At 45.4% G+C, this 24,624-nt stretch overlaps 1 protein-coding gene across 2 annotated transcripts in view; it reads left to right on the forward strand.

Moving 5' to 3' along the window:
- Positions 1 to 2,782: 2,782 nt before the first annotated feature.
- The window catches only part of zbtb16a (zinc finger and BTB domain containing 16a), a 135,142-nt gene continuing 113,300 nt past the window's right edge, over positions 2,783 to 24,624 (forward strand). Inside the window, exons 1-2 of one of the 2 annotated variants that reach the window (XM_047606257.1) lie at positions 2,783 to 2,933; positions 6,137 to 7,463. In XM_047606257.1, coding sequence (XP_047462213.1) covers positions 6,226 to 7,463 — 1,238 coding nt within the window. In that variant the 5' untranslated portion in view covers positions 2,783 to 2,933; positions 6,137 to 6,225. Of the gene's footprint in view, positions 2,934 to 3,757; positions 3,882 to 6,136; positions 7,464 to 24,624 lie in introns of those variants that run through there. The other variant, XM_047606258.1, reaches the window with a different exon arrangement.

Consider the following 24,624-nt stretch of genomic DNA (forward strand, 5'->3'; position numbering starts at 1 on the left):
CGAAATCGCGGCAGGATGTGCTTTAGGTAAAAAAGTTAAACCTCGTATCAAAACTGAACACGTGTTCGCCTGAATTAGTTTTGCTGTTCCCTAATTGAAATGAGCTTTTTGTAATTTTTCAGCCCGAAACCAAAGCCGTTAATTTGCTCTGGTTCCAAAATACAGTTCATTAGAACAACAATTAATTGATCTGGAAGCCTTACTTTCACACTTTCATGACCACCTACGATCCAATCACTACGAGAAGGGAATTTCGACGGCGTTTCGAGGGAATTGGCGTTTAATAAAGAAGCTAATGATGCTGCTACTTATGGGCACTTACGTCCATGGGAAAATAAACTCAAAGCGAGGAGTGACATGAGTCAGGATGACCACTGCGGAGCAAAACACGACAGGCAGCTGAAAGCTTTTAGTCGGGCTTTGTTGCATCCTTGAAGATTTTTAATAGTGGAGCTGAACTGCTCGAATGAGAGTCAGCTCGTCGCGTAGCTGCAGAACGCGGATCGAGCTGCATTCTTTGGCTTCTTTTGCTAAATATTAATATTTTCCTCCTCAGCGAACCACCCACTGGGGGGGGGGTCTGTCAGCCGCTGAGCGATAGAACTCGCTGAGTGATCTGTTGCAGACACCGAATGACCCCGGTCTCCCTCTGAAAGATACTCTGACCTGACTTGTCCATTGGAACCGTTTTATCAGTGGAGTGTTGATGTGAACCTGAGGCGAGAAGGTGACTAAACTCATGAGTGCAGACCACAAGGTCCTCCCAGCTCCTTGGCCTCGCCGCCAGTCTGTTGTACCCGACTCCTCTCATATTCAAAGAGCTCAGAAATGCTCGTTAAAGGCGAATGTGTTCCGTTCATCATTTCCCCTTTGAGATGATACCTGAACCATCAGCCAAAGTGATTCATGCACGCAGTTCATCTTGGCTGCAAACTGTTGTGTAGTTTATTATATTAACAGAAACGCTGAACTTAAAATATGATGTTGTTTTGGAGAAAATATAATGACAACCAAGGTTACTTGGATCCAGCAACAACAAAACCTTGAATGTCTGCACAAAAAGATGCACCGTGATGTTGAGATTCTTTCAGTAGTTCAGAGTGAACTCCAGTTAAAAAGTTTGGAGATTACGAATTCTAATCAGATCTGAGAAAAAACATAAGTGTCGAACACTGATACACGCCGCGCACATATTCTCTTACTTCCAACTTCTAAATGTCATACAGTTTTTAACTTAAGGAAAGCAGGAGCTCACATAGAGCACTTAAAGGCAACATAACAACGCATTTAAAAATATAGGGAGATAAAATGATCAGTAAAAGATTCCCCCTTGTGATTGGTCATCATTAAGGCAAAAAAATCGATCACGTTTATACCAGAGAAAAGCTCTAAAGTGTGCTTTTACTACGAAAGACTCAAAGAGTTTTATTAATGCGAAAAAATAAAATAAATAATGATGAGATTTTCCATACACTGCGGCCATTCTCATTGGTCAATGGGGAGAATTAAAGCGATCAAGGGCTGGAAATACTCTTCAAAACCATCTGGCTAAGAGTCTTTCACCGCATTCATCATTTATGTAGTTTTTATAAAGAAGAAAAGAGCCGCCCAGTGGTTTCCATTCATCATCTCATGGTCTTCTTCAGATTAGTGTCAGCATTTTAAAATGAGCTGTTCTGCTATTGAGCCACAAACACGACATTTGATTCTTAAACATTATCTAAGTCGGATCGGTGTTACTGAACACAAGATCGACATAAAATGCGGTGCCTTGCGTTGAAATCACAGTAATAAATTTAATTTCGCGACCAAACTGACTGAAGAGTTCACCGTTGTCCACTGTAGTAATATGGAGGCCCGGTGTGTAGCTCCTACCTGAAATAAATGTCGGTCAGGAGATTCAGTCTTTTCATTGGGTAAGAGTTTGAAAGGCCAGCAAAGCAATGCAACAAATGTGAGGCTCTCATACCACATAGAGCTCAATTATTTTTCCTAAGGGGCCCCACGAGAAGCAGCAAATATTGTGGAGGGCCGTGGCAATAGGCTGAACTCAATTCTACGTAATATTGTTTTCACTTCTTTGTAAAAAGCACTAAATTGTATTGTTTTGACAAACTGCGACTGGTAAGAGTAACTGTTAGGATTAAGCAATGGAAAAGCGAGGTTACTTTCCAAGAAATTACATTTATTCAATCAAATTTATCAAAAACATGTAATAATACCAGGGGCCTTATATGACCCGGGGGCTGTAACGTGTCCAGGTCTCATATACCACATAATTACAAAAAAAAAGAAATACAAAGAAACAAATGACCAAATAAGTGGTAGTTCTCTGTTTAAAATACAAAAAAAAAAAAAAAATGGAAACGTGGGGCCTAACACAGCCTCTGACAATTTTTTGCATAATTAGATTATTTTTAAATAATCAAAATACAGTGTCTTTAAATATTAATTCTGTCAAAGTGGATTGTGTAGTTCCTCCCAGGTACCATTGCTCTCTTTTGTAGATGAAATGTATTGTCCCCCTTTTGTTTTTATATTTATTTTTTTATTTATTTTTTTTCTCTGTACGGCCGCAGAAACATTAAGTCAGCCCCTGGCCCGAGTCGGAACATAACTGTAGGCTGCATGTGCGTTCAAACCGCTGGAGGGAGGGCAGTGTCGCTCACCTTTCACTGCCACACTGTAACACAGCCGTTTGACATGAGACAGCCCCCTAGGTGTCTCACTTTCTCAGTGTTTGTATGGGCTGGAGCGCAGCGCCGGCTGCTCGTCTGGCTGACTGGCTGCGTTGACGTCAGCGCCGTGTTGATTTGCTAAGGCGAGAGAAGAAAGGAGTTAGTGCGTGTTGAGAGAGCGGGTACTGCGAACTGCCTTACTATGCTGTAGCCCCAATCCCCCTACACTATACGGAATCAAAACGTGCAACTTAGGTGAGTACCAATCCGGGCTAAATGCTGCTGCAGTTTCCCGGCGACAAGTGCCAGACCCGCTACTCTGCATGCGTCTGCCAATGTTTTCTCTGTGTACTTTCATTCACCACATGGATGTTTTGATGCATTTACAGCGCTGAGGGACGCTTAGCGTGTCCCCGTTCAACCTCATGCTTGAAGTTAACAGCAAACGCGACTTTGGCACGCAAGTTGGACCCGCGCACCAGAGTTGTGGATGAAAACAAGCGTGTACCTGATTGCGCTGCAAGGTGTTGAAGTTTGCATTAACGCACCGTAGCCTATTGTAGAGATGTTAAGGTTGACGTAACCCCCTCCCCTCTCGGTCTGGTTAGTATTCTGGAGATCGCAGTCAGAGGACGTGAGGTCTGGCTGCTTCACCGGGAGCCAGACAACATATGACGCCTCGCTGCGTGTGACTCTCGCAGGAGAAATCGCGTTCGCCCCGTTTTGATGGAGGTTATTCGCTTGTTTGTTTGTTTATTTATTTATTTATTGCCCGTCCTTGTGTCCCCAGACGCACCAGCGTGGCTCGTTTAGCCGCGAGGACATCACGGTGAGGACAGGACACACTGGTCTTTAAGCACGAAACAGACCCAAATCCAGTCCCCCGCTCGCAGTCACAGCGCAATTGATTGACAGACAACTACACGTTTGATTGGTTGTCAATGATCGGCTCGCCGTACCACGCGCACCACACTGTGAGGTGGGGAACTGGTAACAGATGCAATGGCAAATTGATTTGTTATCGGGTCTGTCTGATCTCTCTCTTTCCCCCCCTTTCACTGTTTCTCCTCATTATTCAGGCAGCTTTCTCCAGACCATGCCTCCCTCTTCTCCTTAACTGCTCCGACGCACTGTTAGAGTATTTCACCCAGCCTCAAACAAACTCCACCTGCGCGTTGATCAGAGCAGAGCTGGCTGGAATCGGTGAGGGATCCCGACCGCTGTCTTTCACTTTTATTATATCTTTTTTTTTATTATTTTATTTTTTTCTCCTCCCAGCGAGCTCGGGTTGTTCCCCCCCTCTTAGAGACGCCGTACCGTTTCGCTCTCACCACGCTCGCGTCTGTCAGTGTGGCTCGTGGTGTGGAATATTGAACGCTGTTTGTTCTTGTTGTGGCTGGCTCGTCAAGGCGCGCTACGGCAGACAACTCGTGATCGGATTGATTATGCTGCCTTTCTGTGAAGTCGGCCTAATGTGGTTATTGTCAGCGATCCATATCGCCCTCCAGGGAAGGAAAACCTCCGCTGGCTTGATGTACTTTAGTGTAGCGCGTTCTATTTTGAATAATGCATAACGCGGTGTATAATTTGTCTGCTGCGGCTGGCCAATATTAACGCCGTCTAGACGCACGCAGCTCCCGTCCTTTTCCAACAGAGATCAGACAAAGTCTCCAAACAGCAACTTCACATCGCGTCCCAGTGAAGAAAGCCCAGCTCGGCTGATAACCCTCAGAGCGCAACAAGCATTGATCATTTACGGGGCCATAAATCGGAGCTATTGGCACACTTGTAATAAAGGTAATGTCGGGTTTTAGGCATGATCTCTGTTGGCGGAGGGGGCCGATCTCAGTCAGGGGAGAACCTGTGGTTTCATTACCATCCTTATGTATCGATTTTGTCAGCGTGCCGAAAAGACAAACCGTCCTGTTCTCCAAAAGCCGCCAGGATTATTTTCACTGCAAACAATAGATGCCATCATCATTCGCCCCCTGAATATTGTGATTCGAGCGTGTCTGTCTGTTGGTTTCTGAAGTGAGCATGCATGCCTTGGGGATTATCGGTCGTTTAAGAGAGGGAAAAAAAAGTGATCTGATAGTTGGAAGGCTGTTGATATTTCCTCTTTCTTAGGTGCCTCTGTGTATTGTTCTCATTTGTGCCGGAAGGAAAAGAAACCCAACTTCTGTTCTGTTCTTTTTTTTTTTTTTTTTTTTTAAAAAGTCTCTTTTAAATTTAAATGAAAAATCCGGGAAATAAAGGCTTCTCGAAATAAAAATAATCAAATTTAATAAATAAATAAATAAATAAATAAATAAATAAATAAAATGGATGGACCCATATTGACAAAATCTGTCATTTGTCCTTAACCTGGTGGATAAAAGAGGGCCATCAGTGAGCCCAACCAGGACGTGGGTTAGTGAAGTACTTAGCTGGTAGTCATTCAATCATTCTCATTTATTTAGAGTAAATGCAGTGGCAACGGTTTATTGAATTGGCATAATAAAGACACAGCTGAATCACAGGTGTTCTGTGGATGGCCATTTATTTAAAGTGCATGCAGTGCTTGAACTTTATTTAATTTGAGCCCCCCCCCCTGTTTATTATTTTAGCTCGGGTCAAAGTATGCTATAGATTTTAAGGTGGAGCAACATGTTGTCCTGATAACTTGAAGTTAACAGCAGTCACAGGGACAATCATTCATTGGCGATTTTCAACATTAGTGGCTGGGAGCAGAGGAGGGTGTGTGGTGCGGCAGCGTTGTGTGTTTTTGCCTCATCCTGCTTTCCTTTCCACCCATTTCTGGCCGCCGCTCTCTGCTCCCGTCTGTGATGAGAATACTGAGTAAGAAGCTATTTAATTTCAGAAAGGCTGCTGACGGTCTTTGTGAGGCGAGCAGCAGTGAAAACCCACAATTCACACTTGTTTAACTGGTGTACATCCCCATCAGATAACCAAATGGAGACATCTTTTTAACGTAACATATGTCGGGCTGATTGGTATGCAGGATGAGCCTGTTGGACGGCTCACAAATCGTCTCCCTTCAGAAATCTACAGTCAATACTCTCCGCTGATTTTAAGAACAATGCCACTGAACAGAGTGTTTACCATCCCTGCAGGATATTTGCAATTTCAGACTCCAGTGGCTTTACACTTGCCATTTACAAAATAAATAGCATGTGTGCTTTAAATACATTTGTTGACAAATTAATTACATTTATTTTGAAAATGTAACTGATGAATGCCTCTCTGAAAAGAGAAGAAATTGGGGAATCTGAATGCAGTTTTTGCTTCTCTTTAAAAAGCACCCAACGTCCATTCATTCACACTAGGGGAGAAAAGAGGACTGCACTTGTTGGATATGAATGTGTTAAGAGCATAAGTTTTTTTCTCCGCACAGTATCTTTGTTGTTGCATCAGAATTTACCTGAGGTGATTTTTCTTCGTTCTGTTTTTCCGCGCAGGTTTCATCTTGTTTACAAAGAAAGCTAAAAACACTGCTGAGCGGGGAAGGCGAGCCTCATGAGTCGGCTTCGTGGATTGCATCGACACAATGGATTTAACTAAAATGGGTATGATCCAGCTCCAGAACCCCAACCACCCCACTGCCCTGCTGCAGAAGGCCAACCAGATGCGTCTGGCTGGGACTCTCTGCGATGTGGTCATCATGGTAGACAGCCAGGAGTTTCACGCTCACCGGACTGTGCTAGCCTGCACCAGCAAAATGTTCGAGATCCTCTTCCACCGCAGCAGCCAGCATTATACCCTGGACTTTCTTTCACCAAAGACTTTTCAGCAGATTTTGGAGTATGCCTACACTGCCACGCTCCAGGCCAAGGTGGAGGACTTGGATGACCTTCTGTATGCAGCAGAGATTCTGGAGATTGAGTACTTGGAAGAGCAATGCCTCAAGATCCTGGAAACTATCCAGTCCTCAGATGAGAATGATGCGGAGGTCAATGCTAATGATGGGAGCACAGAGGAGGATGATGAGCGCAAAGGCCACAATGGAGCCAAGAACTCAAAGAAGCATTCCATGGAGAGCTCCTATCTGTCAGGTACCCAGCAAGTCTCCACCATGGCCGGCATGGTCGACCAGAGTCCCTCTGTCTCCACTTCCTTCGGCGTTTCCACCCTGAGTCCCACCAAAGCTGCCGTGGACAGTCTGATGAGCATCGGCCAGTCTCTGCTCCAGCAGGGCTTCGGTGGAGAACACCTTGTCCATGGCAACTCCCACCACCTGATGACTGAGATCAAGACTGAAATGATGCAAGTGGACATGGGTGGCAACGGCCACGAGAGCCCTCACAACATGGAGTCCAGTGCCTCCAGCAATGGCGAGCGCAGTGGGGAGGACAGGAACCGAGACGGTCCCGGAACGCCAACCAGGAGCAGCGTGATCACCAGTGCCCGCGAGCTGCATTACGTCCGTGAGGAGGGCATGGGCGACCCTCAAGCCGATGTCAGCCAGATGGGGTTGGAAGCAATGTCTGGAATGACGGAGAAGCATCTGGCCTCGCTGTACTCCCTGCCCGTTAATCATAAATCAGATACTATGATGTCCATGCCGGCATCCATGGCCTCTGCTCTCCCGATGTCCCCAGCCCTGGCTATGTCAATGGACTTCAGTGCCTATGGGGGCCTCCTGCCTCAGAGCTTCATCCAGAGAGAGTTCTTCAACAAGCTCGGGGAGCTGGCAGTGGGCATGAAACCAGATGGCAGGAACCAGCATGAACGTTGCAATGTTTGCGGGGCAGAGCTACCAGATAACGAAGCCGTGGAGCAGCACAGGTAAGCCAGGTTTTCTTTGGTCTAACTGCATGCTAATGGTGTAAAGTGTCCTTGAAATGTATGGTCATTTGGAGCCGCTTATCAAGCTATATTGTATTTTATGTCCATGACTTAGTTTCAATGGATTATTTATGGATTACTTGCATTATATGCAGCAGAAAATGAAGTCCGCTCAATTAAACCTCCTAATTATAGAGATTAGTGGGGATTAGTAATGTATGCTATAGGTGGAAAGTTGACGTTTTGGCTACGGTTGGTTTATGGATAATACTGAGGCTTGTTGGCTTAGTAAAGCTAACTAACAAAATGACCCAACAACACATCTTTTATGTATGAAGGGACGTTTTTTTAAATTTGTTTTACAATCAGAAACCTCAGTTCTGCGCAGCTGACGGCCCAGGTCTAGAGATTCCCTCCTTCAGTAACTGCCAGCGTTGCCCAGTTAACTGCTGAAGCAGTGCTGTCTTAACATTGTCCAAGACCATTAGTCACACCTTACAAGATGTGGGCGGCAGCTATCACACACACTTACCAAAGTGGAACCCCCTCATCCAGGACTTGACTCCCCTCCCCTTTCCCATAACTGCACAAGGGGGTCCCTTATTAGCTTGATAATTAGAGTAGACGGTCAGCCCACGAAATGAGCGCAGCTGAACCTGGACTCTGAGACAAGGGGGTAGTTCTAGGACAGGGGAGTGGCAGTAAACCAGCGCAGGGCTATTTCAGTCGGTTCATAAAAATAAATCTGTGGGACCGGACATCTCACCAAAAAAAAAAAAAAAAAAGTTACCCTAAGACATTTTCAACACACGATCTCTGTAATGGTTAGATTAGCTGACTGCAGGCACCTTGTAGAATGCTCTTGCATCACTTTTTTTTTTTGGTGGATTTTGTGTTTGTTTGTCTGAAGGCCTTTACTTACCTTGAAGGCCACCGTCTTCACTCTGCAATGTTTGTTTAAATCAACAGGAATGCACAGTGGTTAAAGTTCACTTGAGGATTTGAACCCCATAACCCATCTCATCACTCTTGAACCAGTATCTTGGCATGCGTGTCTCGGAGCTGAAGTGTTTCAGTACAAGCCCTTCGCTTTCTAAGTCCGTCTGTTAGAAAATACTAAATATTATAGAATAGGCTTTGCTCCACGGTTGTGTCCCCGTTTGCAATCTTACACGACGTGTAGCGAAGTTGGTTCCTTTAGCTTTGAGGCGTTGGCAGTTTCTGTGTGTTCAGTGTTTACGTTTGTGTAGCCTTCGTGATGAGCGCTCATTATTCATTAAATTGAAAGGAGGTCTCTGCATCACACTGTGGATTCTGAACTGCTTATAATACATTTTTTTCAAAGCGGGCTTTCGCGACGGCATTTAAGTGCGGTGTAGCTCATGTGTAAGATCCACTAATGTAGCCGCGGTGTCTCGGCGCTCAGGCTACGTCTTGAGAAAAGTCTGCCGTGTGAAATGGTTGCCTGTGTTTCAAGAGGAATTTCATCAATTCGCTCAAGCTGGGAAATCTCGTATCAAAGGAGATTTCCAAACCGTTTCATGCATTGATCTTCCCTCCTTGCCCCATAGCATACTAATGGGTTAATTTAGGCTGGTTGATACACCGGCACGACACTGTTTAATATTGTATGTGCTGTCCTGACAGTCTCCTGAAGTGTAGAAATCAAACATTGCATCATCAACTGTCTGCTTTACCGTCGGCACATGAAAGACTTTGCCGCGCAACCCTGAGATGCTTGATAATTCAGACGCCGCTCATGTCCTCACAAATTCCGCCGTGGGTCATTTGATAGCGTATCAAGTCTGTGCTTTTTCTTTTCTTTTCTTTTTTTTTTTTTTGCTTGCCTGTCAAGCTGTCTGAGCCTTTTGATGTGAATGCAAGATGTTTTATTTCAGACAAGTGGAGTCGTGTTCCCTCTGACTAATTACACATCATTCCCCCACAGCCACTGTGTCAGGGTCACCGCTGCCCCTGCAACAAACGCATAAAAAAAAAAAAAAAAAAGTTGCCCAGAGTTCACTTGGTGCAGGCAGGTCAAGTCAAACATGAGTGTAATTGTTTCCAGATGTGGCACAGGTCAGTGGTGTGAGGTGTCTGTGTGTGTGCTTCTATGTTAAAATGAATGCACCAGAAAGTGCCCATTTCCTGTATAAATTTAAGTCTCTGCTCCCTTTCATTCCTCTGTGCCCTGGATTTTATCACAAATACAAAAAAAAAAAAAAAAACCTCATCCAGATTCAGTGCATTTTATTTTGGCTATAAGACGTGCGAGCTGCTACCTTGACGTTATCGAAACACTTTTATTAGCCACATTAATCCAACAGAAACTATAAGAAACAAAAATTAAATTAAAGAGAAGGTCAATATCAGTTTCTTCTTTATTTTATTGTCATCTATTTGTTTTTCTTATCAGTTTTTTCTTCAGCGACGTCGCACGTGTTGCACTTTAATTCTTGTTCTAATTATTTCAACAACAACTATTTGAGAACTTCTTTAATCCAGCGCGTAGAAAGTAAATAATTTCACGCACGGAGCTAATTGAAAAGTCACTCCAAAGTGCTCGAGGCGCCGTTTCGCTGACTCTAAGCTGTCCCCACCTGACCACGGCCGCCCCTCCGCCTCTCCTCCGGCAGGCCAACACATCACCTCGCATCTGACAAGCCTTAGATTTATTTCTCAGAGGAAGCTCAGGGTGAGCGTTGTTGGGGCTTCGGGCGGACGGGATTGCGGCAATATTTTAGTAACCCCTGCACTGAGAAAATAATCAACAGGGGAAGGGTGCGATTGATCATTGAGAAAATAAGTGCATGATGCAGGGGGCTAATTCTGCAGAGATGGGGCAAAAGAGAGAGCGAGAGAGAGAGAGAAGAAAGAAAAAGCCCTCCTCTGCTTGGTATTCCAAACACAACATCCAGTTCACAGGAACTAGCCTTGGGTTTATCTCTTTCACTTAATCGTCCATTCTCATGCAAATGATTGACCCTCGCTGTAATGTACATCACATAAGTGAAAAAAGGGAGCCTAATTTAAAGGACGGCCTTTCCAGCATATAGACGTTAAACATTACTGATAACCATCGGTTAGGGGAGTCTTTCTTTAATAATACAGCCTGGGTTGCTTTCAGAGGGGTGGAGGGGGGGAGGGTGAATGAATGGGATAAGTCAATGAATTCCTGCCACTCTCCTCTCTGATTTTGCTTAAGTTTGTTATTGATGGACGTCGGGTTTTGGGGTGAGAGCGGTGGAAATAATCACCCCTGCATTAACCTCCACACGTGCGCGCACTCCTCCTCAGCAGCAGCAGCAGCAGCAGCAGCAGCAGCAGCCGCCGCGAGCGCTCGCTCTTCCATTTCCTCTCCTTTTGTGGCAAAAGGGGGGACGGAGGGCGCTCTAATACCCCGGGCCCCAGGTGTTTAAACAGCGGGCCCAAGGCCCTTATCTGTGCATATCAGAGTGGGACAGATAACCCTTGGCACTACTTCTTAGTAAACCAAGAGCAGATTGAGCCCAGATAGCAGTCCATAGCGTTTGTTGCAGGTGATAACGGCGTATGTGCACACACATAACCTGCACGTTGAGGTGAGCCCAGTGGAAGGCATGGGAGTAGTTTCCTTACACATTGACACCTGTGTGCGTTGGCCACCATCAACCATTAACCGCATATTTTGACCAGTGTATTTACACCAGATAGGGTTCAAATGGCCACCATGATGGCTGCTAGTTGTGTAAGTGGAGCGATGCGGAGTTAAGCAACAGGATGCCGGTTTCAGACTATCTCTAGTACTATCAGGTTTTATTTGGAGGGAAAAAAAAACAATCATTTCCTTTTAATTTGTCACCACTTTGTGAATGAACCTTGTGAACCTTTTGTGAAAGTTTCAGACGCATTTCGATCAGCTGTGGCGGCTTCCACTTCCCCATCCATTCTCAATTCAGGTTTTCTGACTCTTTTTTTTATTTTTTATATTGGGATATAACCACTAATCCAGGCAGACGTTTAAACAGACCTGTCCCCCGATTTTCGTTGCGACGGCGGCCACCAGGAAATTGTTTTGGTGAGTTTCAAGAGCCGGCGTGCAATTTAATGTAAAAACAAAAACCCGTCGAATAAAAAAAAAACTGCTGGTTTCATTGGAGCCAATACTACTGCATCCAATTTCTGACCATAGAGGCTGGTATTACCATCATGTCCACTTGTGGGGCACTTACTGCAAGCTGTGGTTTTACATATAAATACAATATTATAAATGCGACTCGGTGCGTAGCAGCTGAATGAAAGCTGCCAATGATGTAAGAAATCAAAATAAACGTCCGTGTGCCAAAAATAACTGAATAACCTTAATGGTGTGTAGTATGTGCAGAATAGTGTTTTGTTTACAAACGGCGGATGAATGTGTGTGGTTTGATGGACATGACGGAGCCTTGATGGAGTCTTCCTCGCTGACTGCAGGATGTCGCCCCGACTAAAACTAAAAGAGCGGTGGGCTCCTGAATCTAACCTGTAAAACTGTGCAAGCATTTTCCGTGTTCCTGAAAGCAGCCTGGCAACAAAGCATCCATTACATGGCAGTGGATTACCCTCTATTTGAAATCACTCAGTGAGCTAAGTCTCCCCGGCTTGCACTCAGAGGTACAGTACATGTTGGTGTAATAATCCAATAGCACAAAAAGCCTCACTCAACGAAAACACCCCTCCAAGAAACACCTAAGCCACAGACAACAGCAGAGGGCTTATTCAAGTCTGGCTGCCACATCGTCTCTCGTTTTATCCTCACACAGGTGCTTTTTTTTTTTTTTTTTTTTTTGCCCTTATTGGAGGTGCGGTGTTTGTTTATGCCCCTGAGGAACTGGCGCTTTGACCGGGCCCGCGGTGATAGCCGCAGCCGAGGCAGCTGCTGGCTGAGGCCCAATTATAGACAGGCTTTAAAAGGCTCTGGTTGAACCGTAAAGATTTACACCGCCATCGCTCTGATCTCAGATCTGGGCTCTGTCCTCACTGTCAGGATAGGGAGATGTATCGATTAAAGACTTAACACAGGGGGCTACATCACGCGGAATGGACTACACGTCCGCACACAAGCACGCGCACGCGCACACACCTTAGGACGGATCAAGCATTTTATTGTCGCGCGGCCTTGTGGTGGCAAAGACGAGGCAGATTATTTTTTTTTTTCTTCGTCTTCCAGGAAATAAGATGGGTGGAGGGGAAAAAGGAAAAAAAGAAAGAGAGACGGGCAACGGCAAGAGAGGGAGGTGTGGGGGTTCTAATATCCAGACAGTGGCTATGGCGATGGAGGGAGGCGATCTAATCAGCAAGCTGATTAGATCGCCTCCCTCTCTGAGATAAGAGTGGAGGGAGGTGCTTGTGCAATAAAAGTTAGCAGCTTGACTTGGTGCGACCAGCTGCCTCTGTGTGGCTCTGTGTGGCTAACAGCGCTCGGCAGACGTGGCCTTTGCTGATGCGGTCTGGCATGGGCTGCTATGAAACAAACACACTGAGGCCCCTATCTTTTGTCCCCGTGGGGGCCTTGTGGTCTAGAGGGAGGGGGAAGGATAACATACTGTACTGGAAGTTGGCCTTGTGTGTGTCCATGCAAGCGTGTGGGATGTTTTTTTTTTTTCTTTCTTCCTTTTTTTGTGTGTGTGTGTGTGTGTGTTTGAGGGGCTGTGGTAGGGGGAGTGCTAATTACAGCTAGTTATCAGGTGACATGCAAATGTGTTATCGGTCTTAACTTCCTGATGTGTATCTCTAATCCTAGAAGCCGCTGTGAGGGCTGGCAGGGGAAGATGTCGCGCCGCCGACTCTCTGTGGATGCGCCGCGTGCGAACTGCTCCACATAGAGTGCATAAATGGGTTTTATTTATTTATTAAAACTTATTAAATTAGACTTAGCGGATCTGCATCTCTTGGGAGACTTTTTTCTTACTGTATTAAGGTCCATGCGTCATTGTCAACTTTCCCATTAAAAAAGAAAAAGTCAATAGAATTAGAATGATCTGGCCTTAAAGCTCAGTGGGTTTTAGTTCTGGTTCACGGAGCTCTTCCTCTGTTCTCCTGGACCTGAACGCTCTGGGTTCTAATCCCATCGATATCCCATTAGCATCCCCTCTCCGGGTCCCCGCCACATGAAAGAAGATGTGTCGGTTCCCTCTCTCTGATTCTATCACTCAGACGGACCGTAGGGAGGGCGGCTACAATGAGTAAATGCGCCGGAGCCAAAGGGCCAACCCGAGTGTGCTCCTGAGGGTGTGTGAGGAGAGAGGGGAGAAAAAAAAAAAAAAAAAAAGCTGCCGCTGCCACCTCGGAGGCCCCCTAGCCTCCCTGGGAAGTATCAAACCAGAGTCCTTCGCGGCTACCAGAGAGAGAGCTTCTAATTAGCCTCTTTGTTGCCACTTGAATGGTTTGCCAGAGATTGGCAAGGGGCCCCAACGGAGTGATACCAGCACGCTAAGAAGCTGGTCAGAAAAATTACCCCCCATTCTCTCCACCATCACCTGTCACAAAGGAGCCCTCAGGTAGGAAAATGAGGCTGTGTGAGCTTGTTATCCACCTCTTCAGAGGAACACGTAGCTCCACAGGTGGACTCTAGCTAGTTAGTGCTAGCTATCTGCTCAGGGAGCTAGGTCTCAGGAAACTAGAGTGGAAATGCAGAGCAGCCACAGTAGCTTAATTTTGCTAACGTCAGCGCTAATTGAGCCGCTGAACTAGTCGAGCAGTGTGTAAAATATGATTAAATTAGACTGAACGCTGGCAAGCGGGTTCTTACCCAGATGACTTCATTTAACGGCTTTTTTTTCCTTCTTTTTAAATGGAAACACATTCACTCCATAAGCACAACAAGCTGACGGGCAGGCGGGCATTTTTTACGTTGAATTGGAGGGTTCACCTTTTAACAGATCAAAACTTAACAAAATAACGTTTGATGAGTGAAGATCGCCGTCTTTCCTGGAGCCACAAATGGTTTTGTTAAAGGTCGTGAGGACATGTTAATTGACTTGAAGACTTTCCGTAACATATGGCGTCGTACGAAATCACTCCGAAATGATTTTCAGCGTCAACACTGAAAGATTGATCATCAGAGTGAGTGCTGATGCAATTACCATGTTAGCTTGCTGGCTGGTGGCGTTTTGTTGTTTAATTCAGTGATTTTCGCCCCCAAATCCCCAAAAAGAAACTGTTGTGCACGCGCCTTTTAAACAAAACGCTAGTATGCTGATGATTTAAATTCATCGCACCTCTACAGGTTAGCCAAAGGGCTCGGCTCAGACCTTGAACCGGAGGCGAAATTTGGGCTAGAAATATTCAATTTAATAAAAGTTTTACCGCTTAAGGTGGATGTGACGGGCGTTATCACAAAGCAGCCCAGCCGACTGTCAGGCTGTTCAAGACGCCCTCAGATCTATACTTGTGGTGTCTGTCTTGAGGCCCGGTGCACGCCGTGGCGGGAGTGCAATGAATATCAAGGCGACTTGCAGCCTTAGCGCTGACCGACACGTTTTAAGCTCCGCTGTAATCCAGGAGGGATCAGTTGGGTAAATCATGGCATAAAGCTTGAAACCATAATTGATTTATGTATTTGCTGACCGAAGACGCCCAGAGAGATTACGGGAGAGGCAGAGAGCTGATGATGGATAGGCCGACCCCCTCGCAAACACACACACACACACGCACACACACATACGGGCGGCTCGCGAGGTGGGGGATGAATTCAACTGAAGGGGAGATTTGTCTGCTTGAAAAGGAAGAATGTCTGAAAACAGAGTGAGGCCGGGAATAAATATGTGTATCATTAGAGGCGCATTTATAACGTCGCCCCGGTGCGGTTCATTCGGGGTTTCAGCTGATACAAAAGCCCGCGGCGAAGCGGTGGGTGTTTCCAGCCGGATCCGATTGGCAGAGAGTCGTCAGGAGAAGCAAACAAAGACACAGCAGTTGTCACATTTTGATGCTAATATTGACAAATCCACAAGAAGTACACAAATGCCGGGGATGGCAGGGAAGTCCAAATTCCTTCACTTGTGTTTTTTCATTCATTTATTTTTTTAGCTTGGTCACCCGCCACCGTCTCATTTAATATTTCTTACATTTTCAGTCCTTACCTGTAAAATCTACATCCTTGCATTATGTTTAGCAGAGAACGTTACATTTATTAGTTTTTTATTAAATTTAATGGTTCTAATTTATGCTTCACATTTAGTCCGTCTGTTTGACATTCACCTGTTTGTAGAATAAAAGCAACTCTCTTATGATAAATTAACGTGTAATAATCCTTGAGCTCCCACTCGATATTATTTAAATTTATAATTTATCGCGACGGCCTTTGACTGGAGTCTCCACTGGAGGAGACATCCGACGGCGAGAGTCATTTAATTGGTCAGGAGTCCGTCCCGCCGTAATCAGCCCGTGAATTTCTCTCCTCCTGACACCTTATGAATCCCCTCTTTCTTGTTTACTGCCCGACTGTCAGGTGTCTCCAAGGTCTTTCTTGACCGTTTCCAGATTCTCTCGTGTTTGTCTGTTTGTCCCTGGGCCCTGAAAGGCGAGAGTGGGATAGTAAAAGAAGAAGAGGTGAGGGGGGTTTGGGAGAGGGGAGGGGAGTAAAAAAAAAAAAAAAAAAAAAAAAGCCATTCCATTTCCTGGACTGATCACTGAAGCGGACGGCTCTGACATGTCATGACTCAAACAGCATCATTTCTGCCGCCGCTGTCTCGCTGCTGACCTTACAAATGATGCTGTAGGCTCCCGCCATATGCCATTAAGCATGCTGTAAAACAGGATGGGGGGGGGTGGGGGGTGGAGGGTTTAGCCGCCGCTTCATACGTGCGACGGCGCCCAGACACCCTCTGCGGCGTTTCACTCCCACCTTTTTTTCGGAAAAAGGGAAGCAGGTTACAGCAGCAGCAGTTTTCTCTCTCGTGCACTTCTTTTTTTTTTTTTTTTCTCTCCTCTTCCTTCCCCGCTCGTGTTTTATTACCCTCCTGTAAGTGCTGGTCTGAGGCGAGGTGCTGAAGCTTCCCTAACAGGTGTTTGGGTGCTTATCATCCCGCGTCTGCGCCCTTATCTCTGGCCCTCAGCTTCCTGCATCCTCTCTCTTGCATGCCTCAGAGTGGGGATATATTTCACTTAGCCTCTGACCCAAAACCTTCCTCTCTATCTTTCTGCGTCCCTCTGCCTTCTTTCCTCTGTATGTTAGAGCGTGTGCACCCCCCCTCCTCATAGACTAACCGGTTGACAGGATGAGGCTGGAGACGTTTTATTATCAACGAACTTCTCGCTCGTAGCCCGCGAGAAATCCCAAAATTGCAGATTGTAGGGAATAATTAAACAAAGGCTACAATTAACAGTTTTTTCTTCTTTAGTTACCTGAATATTATTATTTTCCTGGATCACCGTTAAATCGTTTTGACTGTGAAGTGTCAGAAAATCAACTAAAATACAAATCACGACAGCGATGTTCTTAAATGGCTTAAATTTTCCTTTTTCTCCAGATTTGCAATTATTTAATTGTGCGTGTTGAATGTTTAGCCATGCTAAAATACATTTTTTTTTTTTTTTTTTTTTTTTTTAAAAAACAAGTGTGATGCTCGAGCTGACCCAGATTGTTTTAGAAGGAAGAAAACAGCCGAGCGGAAACGTCTCGGCGGCTCCGGCGCCGGCTGAGCTTTGATGCCGTGTGCAACCCGCGAGTTTGATCCAGCATTTTGTCAGAGTGATTGGTCTCAGGCTTTAGCTCCACCTCCGCATTCCCTCCATCCTTCCCTGCTCCCAAGTCTCACACGGGGACAAAGGCTAAAGTGTCTGTGGGATGGGGTTGGGATGGTGGCTTGGAGGGGGTTGACCCCCTCCAAGGACCTGACAGGGGCCCTTCTTTTTTTTTTTTTTTTTTTTTTTTTTCCCCTCCCCTCCTAATCCCCATTCTGAGTGGGCACAGAGGGGAGAGAGCCCCGAGTCCAACACCCATGAGAGAGTCTATTGTGAGCGGCGGGCTCTGTTACAGTACGATGGATGCAGGGGTCTCAGGCCCAGATAAACGCCGGGGTCAGCCAGGCCCCCGTTATTTACAGTAGGCCCTTTCATTGGCCCGAGTGAAACAGGAGCCCGCGGTAGAGGTGGAGCTGGCGGAGGGGCTTCAGGGAGCGACCACTGTTTGTGCTCAGCCAGGCCTCCACTATAGGTCAAAGAGCACGGGGGGTGGGGCCGCAGGGGTTACAGACCTGACTTTTGTCTGTGTGCTGGGGGAGTTGCTGCTTCGTAAGGGAGAAGAAAAGGTGTTGGGGGTGGTGTCTTCAGAGAGAAAAGGCGGCAAAGATAACTTCCACACACACACACACACACACACACACACACACACACACACACACACACTGGTCTCTGTGATTGGACATAACTGGACCATGTGTGGAGGTGAACAATTTAGGAAACTGACCAACGTTGCAATTGAGCTTCGACCGTTTAGGCGAGCATTTGCCCGTGCTCCACGCAACGGGATGAGTATCAGACAAAAGGATAACGGCAGCAGTGTTTAACATCTGAGATCTGTGGCTCGCTCAAGTGAAAAACTCACATCTAACCCTCGCATGACTTTATTTGCCGAGCGCAGTCGGTATAGATGGCACGCATGATGACGCACAATGTAAGAAACTTGAAATCACCCGATTTTCCGTCATCATTTGTCGTGTAGGTTGATAAACATCCAGTACTTGATGCAGAGTTGCAAAATCTTTGGTTGATCAGACATTTTTTATATGTATTTTTGAATTTTCCCCCACAAATTTAAATTTCTTTACATATGCATCAACATGAATCCAACATATTTTAGTAAAGGGATGAGGAATAGCTTAATATTGAATGCAAAATGATAATAATAATGTATATTTATAAATAGCACTAGGCCGAGTTTAATATAGAACACATATAGTAGGTGCAGGGTTCTTCATCCTTACATCAGTTTGGGGTCCTTGGCCTGAAGAACGTTGAAGACCCCTGGCTTAAACCTATACTGTCGATTTTAATGCCTCATTTTAGGTTTTTAACAACGGCCGTTTGTACTTTCCTTTTTGTGATCACCAAATGTATTAATAGCCTAGTGTTCCTTCTACCTCGGGTCCTGTTGACATCGGCTGGTCAGGATGAGAACTTCCTGCACCTCCCGACACAAAGAGCGCTGTAATAATACAACATGGGCCTTTTGTCATTTTTGCTAGGAAAGTGAAAATTCAACACCACGGCCGTATGCGCGCCTCAATTGTCTTACAGTGACTCTGTGACCCATTTAATCACAGCCCACCACTTGACGACTAGACGACGCTATAGACACTGACAGTTAAAAGTAACACGATGCTTCAGGTTTCGTTGGTTAGGTCATCGTCCCATCGTTCTCACGTGACACCCAATACGCCCCGATAATCCCACGTTTTGTGACGGATCCAAAAAACCAAACTGTCAAACCGCCGTCAAGTACGTTTATTAACCTTAATCCCCGGCGATCCATTACCAACCCAATTCCTGTTTTGCCCGTCTTTCATTAAAAAAAAAAATCTGAAGTTGCCAAGGGCCGGCGTCGCACGAGAACGGGAACCGGTACCATCTGCCCCGAAGACGCAGCCGTAATCTCGTCATAATCTCGGTGTCAACCTCCCGTATCGTGAGACGAGGAGGGAGGGGAAAAGCCGAAGCTGAGACGTACAATAAGGGCAGCAGCCTCTCAGGCATTCATGTGCCGGAACAGATTTAGTTATTTTTACTTGGACAAAGACAGGAGGGGGGTTAGAGGTCAGCAAGCAAGAACTTTACAGATGAAGTGGGGTGCGGCGGGGGTGTGGAGGAGTTTTTATTTCGCCCCCACCTCTCACCCCTATTGTCCTGAGAGAACACAAAGGGTTCTGTCAAACTATAGTGGTCAGCGCTTCGGCCAAAACCGTCAAGCTCCAGGAGCAGCAGCAGCAGCAGCAGCAGCAGAGGTTTTGAATCTGTTGCCGCCGGCGACCAATCAGGAGACAAAGGGCGGACGGTTGTTTGTCTTCCCAAACGGAGTTTTCCCAAAATGTAGATGGAGCAGGGATTAATTGACTTGTTGTTTTCAGAACTTCTGTTTGGAGACTATCTGTGTGGTTTAAAAAAAAAAAAAGGATGAACCTGCTACAGTCACACTGGAGTGAATCGTTAATATAATCCATTAATCAAATAACACAGCACCAACGGGCGAACATTGCTTTCATGAATGCATACTTTTTATTTCACACTTTCTGTTTGTTTGCAGAGGCAGAGAACATTTAATTGGATTTCTGAAAACTTTAGACATTTGAAAAGTCACAGTCTGAACTTGTGGTAAAAGTTTGCATTATTATTTATCCTATTTCCCCCCAATTTCAGCTCATTTTATTAAAAATGCAGTAAAAGAAAAAAAAATGCATTTGATAAATTAAGCTTTAATAATAATAATAAAAAAAAACGTGAAAATAAATAATACTAGTTATTTTCGTTCTTCACTCCGAACGTGGCTTATGTCCACTAGCCCTCTACAGTCTGAGGATCAGAGAGTCGTGTATATTCTAGTCAGTCTCATAAACAGGGGCTGATTAACGTCCTGACTGGCTGCAGAGAGCCACATTTTAAACATGGAGCACCGCCGCAGCTCGGCTCTGTGTCAACAGCTACTTCCCTCCTCCATCCGTCTGTAGCAGCGGCCGTGGCCCGACTGCGTGGAAGACGCCGAGGCCTTGCTGACAGCCTTCGCCTCAAAGGAGAGAGGAGGAGGAGAAGAAAGAAAACATGGAGAAGCCAAAAAAAAATATATTGGATCAGAGGGCAGAACCGCGGCGTGAAAAGTGCTTCCTGGCCTCACGTTTTCTCAGCTTACGTCTTGCTTTCTGTCCTCTAAACACCCTTGACATATTATGGGAGGGATCAAACGCAGGGGAGAGATGCGGGTACAATGTGGACCGGAGCGAGGACGCAACAAAGAGAATTTGCGCTGTGGCGTTTGATTTGTCTGCAGGAAACATTTCGGTACTCGCCGTCACCGAGCTACACATCAGCGACAGGGAGTTCAAGCGAAGCAAAAAAAAAAAAAAAGGAAAACATTATCTCGACTAATTCTTTATCAGCGGAAAATGATAATCTATATTAATCTCTCTCTTATTTTTGGCATTTATCAAAGATCAGCAAAAGCAACATCCTTCTGAGTGCAGTTTTTTGCAAAATGTTGACACATAATATACAGTTTGTGTACATGATGATGTTTCCTGCAATTTCTATTTAACCGATTCACCAGTGATGACGTCTTTAAAGTACTTCTTCTGACATTTTTTATGCAAGGCATGAATGTTTCTTTTTTTCTTTTCTCTAAATTATATTTAATTTATATTTCTAACATTTCAAAGAATCTTCTCCCCCCTTTAATTTCAGCACTTGACACAAATAAAATTTAACGGCACAGTAGCGGCTCTTTAAATTTGATGGACGCGTGATTTGATATCGAGTGCAAGTTAAGAACGATGATTAAAAGTCCGGTTACCGGGCTGTTGCTATGGAAATGTTACCAGGGAGGAGCCTCATTAACGAGGCCGTTAATGAGCTTTTATTGAACGCTTAAGTAAATGATATGTCATAGAAACAAAACCTCCGTTTGTCAGTCAGGCAGGCGTCATTTCTCTTTCAGGAAGCCGGCGCAGACATTTGTAACAGTAGCGAACGGTAGAAACTGTAACGGCTGACCTGTTGGTTGCAGCGGTACGGCGGTACGGCGGTACGGGCCTGTACAAGCATTCAGAGGTCAGTGGACATGGTACAGCTTTCACATGGCCCTGAGGTCCTGACCCCCACCTTTGTTGGCCATATTCAACCCCCCCCCACTCTTCCCAGCAAGGACCGAAGCCCTTTGAGCCGAGCCCTCAAACCCCTGCAGAGCGCGCCCCTTCAGCACATTAATAGTGGCACTGGAACTAATTGCCCAACCTTAGATGTGCTTGAGACCCAGATTGCCTCAGCTGCCAGCGCGCCACAAACCCCCCAACACTCCACCCCAAACAGAAGAAACCCCTCAAAAGAAGAATCGCAAAATTGCTGGTTTCTCTGCCCAGTTCTTTGGTAAAACACGGCGCTTCTCCTCAAAGGGCTTCATTTATTTCTTTGTGTTACTGTAAACGTGCATCCATTCAGGCTTGTTTTGAAAACATCACCCTCCCTTCTTGCGCCGCGGTCTCGATTTTTGTCTCGCCATTCAGGGATGGCTTGGATTCGCCTTTTTATTCCTGCGAGAGGACTGACAAGTACTCACTATGTACCTCGCGCCTTGGCGAGACCTTCCCACACATGCCATCCACCACCGCCATTTTGTAGCTAACCCCGTCAGGCACGATGAAGCGCCAAATCACCCTTTTGTATTCGGCACACGTATCGGTAATCCTTACCATCATTCGAAAATATTTTCTTTCAGCCGTGCGCTTTGAACTGTGAATTGCAGTCCTGGTGTAAAGTGGTGTCTAGCACCAGACTGTTGCTGTTCACACTGTCACGTCTGCCGTCTCCTCCGCTGCAGTCAGCGTCACCCGAGTTCAAAGAGACGGTGAAAGAGAGGGAAGCAGCGTGAGAGGCGTTTTATGATTTTATTGGGCCAGAGGAAGCATTGTTGGCGAGGTGTTGGTCCGTCGACTGCGCTCGGTCTCTCGTAATGTCACCACACGCCGCTGTGGTCTCCCTGTTTTGCGGATGCACGCGTCCACGTAACGTCCTCGCTTGGCATTCGGCGCTTCTTTATTGGCATCAAGGCACGCGCGTTCCTTTATCAACACGCCCCAGCGCGGCTCCTCCGCGGTGCCCGGTGCTCGCCTTTCATCGGGTTAAGGTTCGGATCAAAGCCGCTCCTTCCTAATGTAAGCCAGGTTTGCATATAGATGTATGAAGCGGAAAGCATTTTCACACTCGGAGGGAAAAGTGCGGATACCCGCAGATAAGCATCCTGGCATCCAATTTCATTTTCAGCAAATGGGTTTTAGGGGAATTTTTTTTTTTTTTTTTTTTTTTTTTTTTTGCTACACTGGCTGTGATGCTGTGATTATTATTTATTGAAATGTTGAAGGGATACAGTAGTAGTAGGAAAAGAAACATCATAGCCCGTTTAGAAGTACGCGAGTGAAGCTGATATTTCCTGTCCCTGCGATTGTCTTCTGTTTTTGCACAATGTAATGTGAATTCCTAGTACTTTCTGCATTATTATCATTTCAGCGAATCTATAGAGAAGCTGCTAATAAAGAAGAAAGATATATGTCTATTATATCTGACTGACATCTCACACATTGTTCCCGCTGTCAATGTTTGTGAAAATAACTCGACAATGCCAGGTTTCGCCTAACAAACGGAGGCACGCAGCCTTAATCGGGGTGGGGAACATAAATGGTGTATTGAAATCATTTCAACTCAAGTTCAGCTTTACAGATTCTGAGGAAATGCTTCAGCCACACAGCTGATACTGATAATCATTGGGTTGGGGGATCATGTACTTCTTCCTTCAACCGTGTCTCCTACAAATTGCATTCCCATGCAGCTAAACTGAAACAGCGATGTGTGTGCGATTTCTGCCAAAAATCCATCTTTGAAGTAACAATCTATTTCCTTTACATATTAAGGACATTTTAACTAACACTCTACAACTTATGAAAAAAAAGTGGACATTGTAGAAAAGTAGTTCCCCACCATCAGTTAAAGCAGAAGAATATATATTGCATTGGTTTCAGTGTCAGAGTTGGTTCTTAACACCTCAACACTGTCTGTCTATGATAGATTAAGGTGTTAATGTGGTTATGAAAGCGCACATTAGTATTGTGTTCATGTTAAATATCAGTTTTAATCATTTTTAACCTATGTAAAATACATTAACCTGCAGATAATCAATTGAAATACTAAATATTAGCAAAAATATCTTATATAAATCCCTATGACACATCTTTGGCCTTTTATATCCTTTCAAATGTCTAAATTGAATGCATGAAACTTAGCATTTAGCTAAAGTCCCTACCATAGCCTTGGGTGTTGTGTGTTTTTTTTTTTTTAATTTATTTATTTTGTTTTATTTTACATCACTGCCACCAGCTAGCTTTATTATGGCAGGAACAACGTCTGAAATTTGCTGAAGGTTGCCTTTTATCGACGGGAAGAAAAAAAAACCCAAAGAAATGTTATGCACGCTGCGCCTCCAAGAGTACAGTACGTTGTGACACATAAAGTAGCAATGCCTCCAGATTATTGTATTTCTGAGCCAAGAATGTTTTTACTTCGTAGACATAATGCTAGATTAGGTGTGACCGAAGGCTCGGGCCGTAGCGTAAAATAAAACTCTCCATTGAAACCAAGACTGATTGAATTCTTCAAGGCTTAGCGGCTCTGTAAAGAGATAGTGGCAGTTCCTTTCAAGTATTCAAGTTATGCCGCTGCTTTTAAAAGGAGCGAGTACTTCATAGTGTATGCTTTGACTGAGCCAAGGTAACTGTTCCTATGCCATGAAACTACATGTTCCCACTGATTGAATCAATACATTGACCAATTTTGCCACCGCAGACTTTCAGACATGACCTCAGGATCCAGGACACCAACTGCACAGCAGACATGTATGATGAGGGCAGGGAACAGACGAAGAGTTTATCCATGTTGCAGCAGCCCCAGCCAGTCATATATCTCCCTGAAACCCCGTCTTTGCTTTTCTAGGACAGCCTGAGACTCCACTGAGACTCCCCAGCTCTACCTGCTCTTTATGAAATATGGCATGTCGTACTTCAGTCTAGCCTTTTTGCATGCTGCCAAAAAAAAAAAAAAAAAAAAAATACTGGGCAAACATCTCCTTCCTCTTTTAAATAAACTGCTGCTGCTGCTGCTGCAGTGGTGTGTCTGTCGAGCGGTCTGATAATCCCCCGTGGAAATGTAGCCGCTGACAGATGTGTGCACGGCTATCAAGAATTACAGCTGTGATAAGAAAGAATGAACTCTATCCTCGTGCAGCAGCGGTGCAGCGGTGGTCGTTCGGCGCTGTCGTTATATGCTAAATATCCTGGACATGATGTGCCAGCTGTAATCCGCGCGGCCGCGGACTTCAAATCTCCGTGTGCCGCCGCCCTGCGTGGACATGTTTTGTTCGTACGGGGGCGTAACGCGCGCCGGGTGAAGT

The sequence above is a fragment of the Mugil cephalus genome, chromosome 15, assembly GCF_022458985.1.
Source record: "Mugil cephalus isolate CIBA_MC_2020 chromosome 15, CIBA_Mcephalus_1.1, whole genome shotgun sequence".
In the NCBI taxonomy this organism is placed as follows: domain Eukaryota; kingdom Metazoa; phylum Chordata; class Actinopteri; order Mugiliformes; family Mugilidae; genus Mugil; species Mugil cephalus.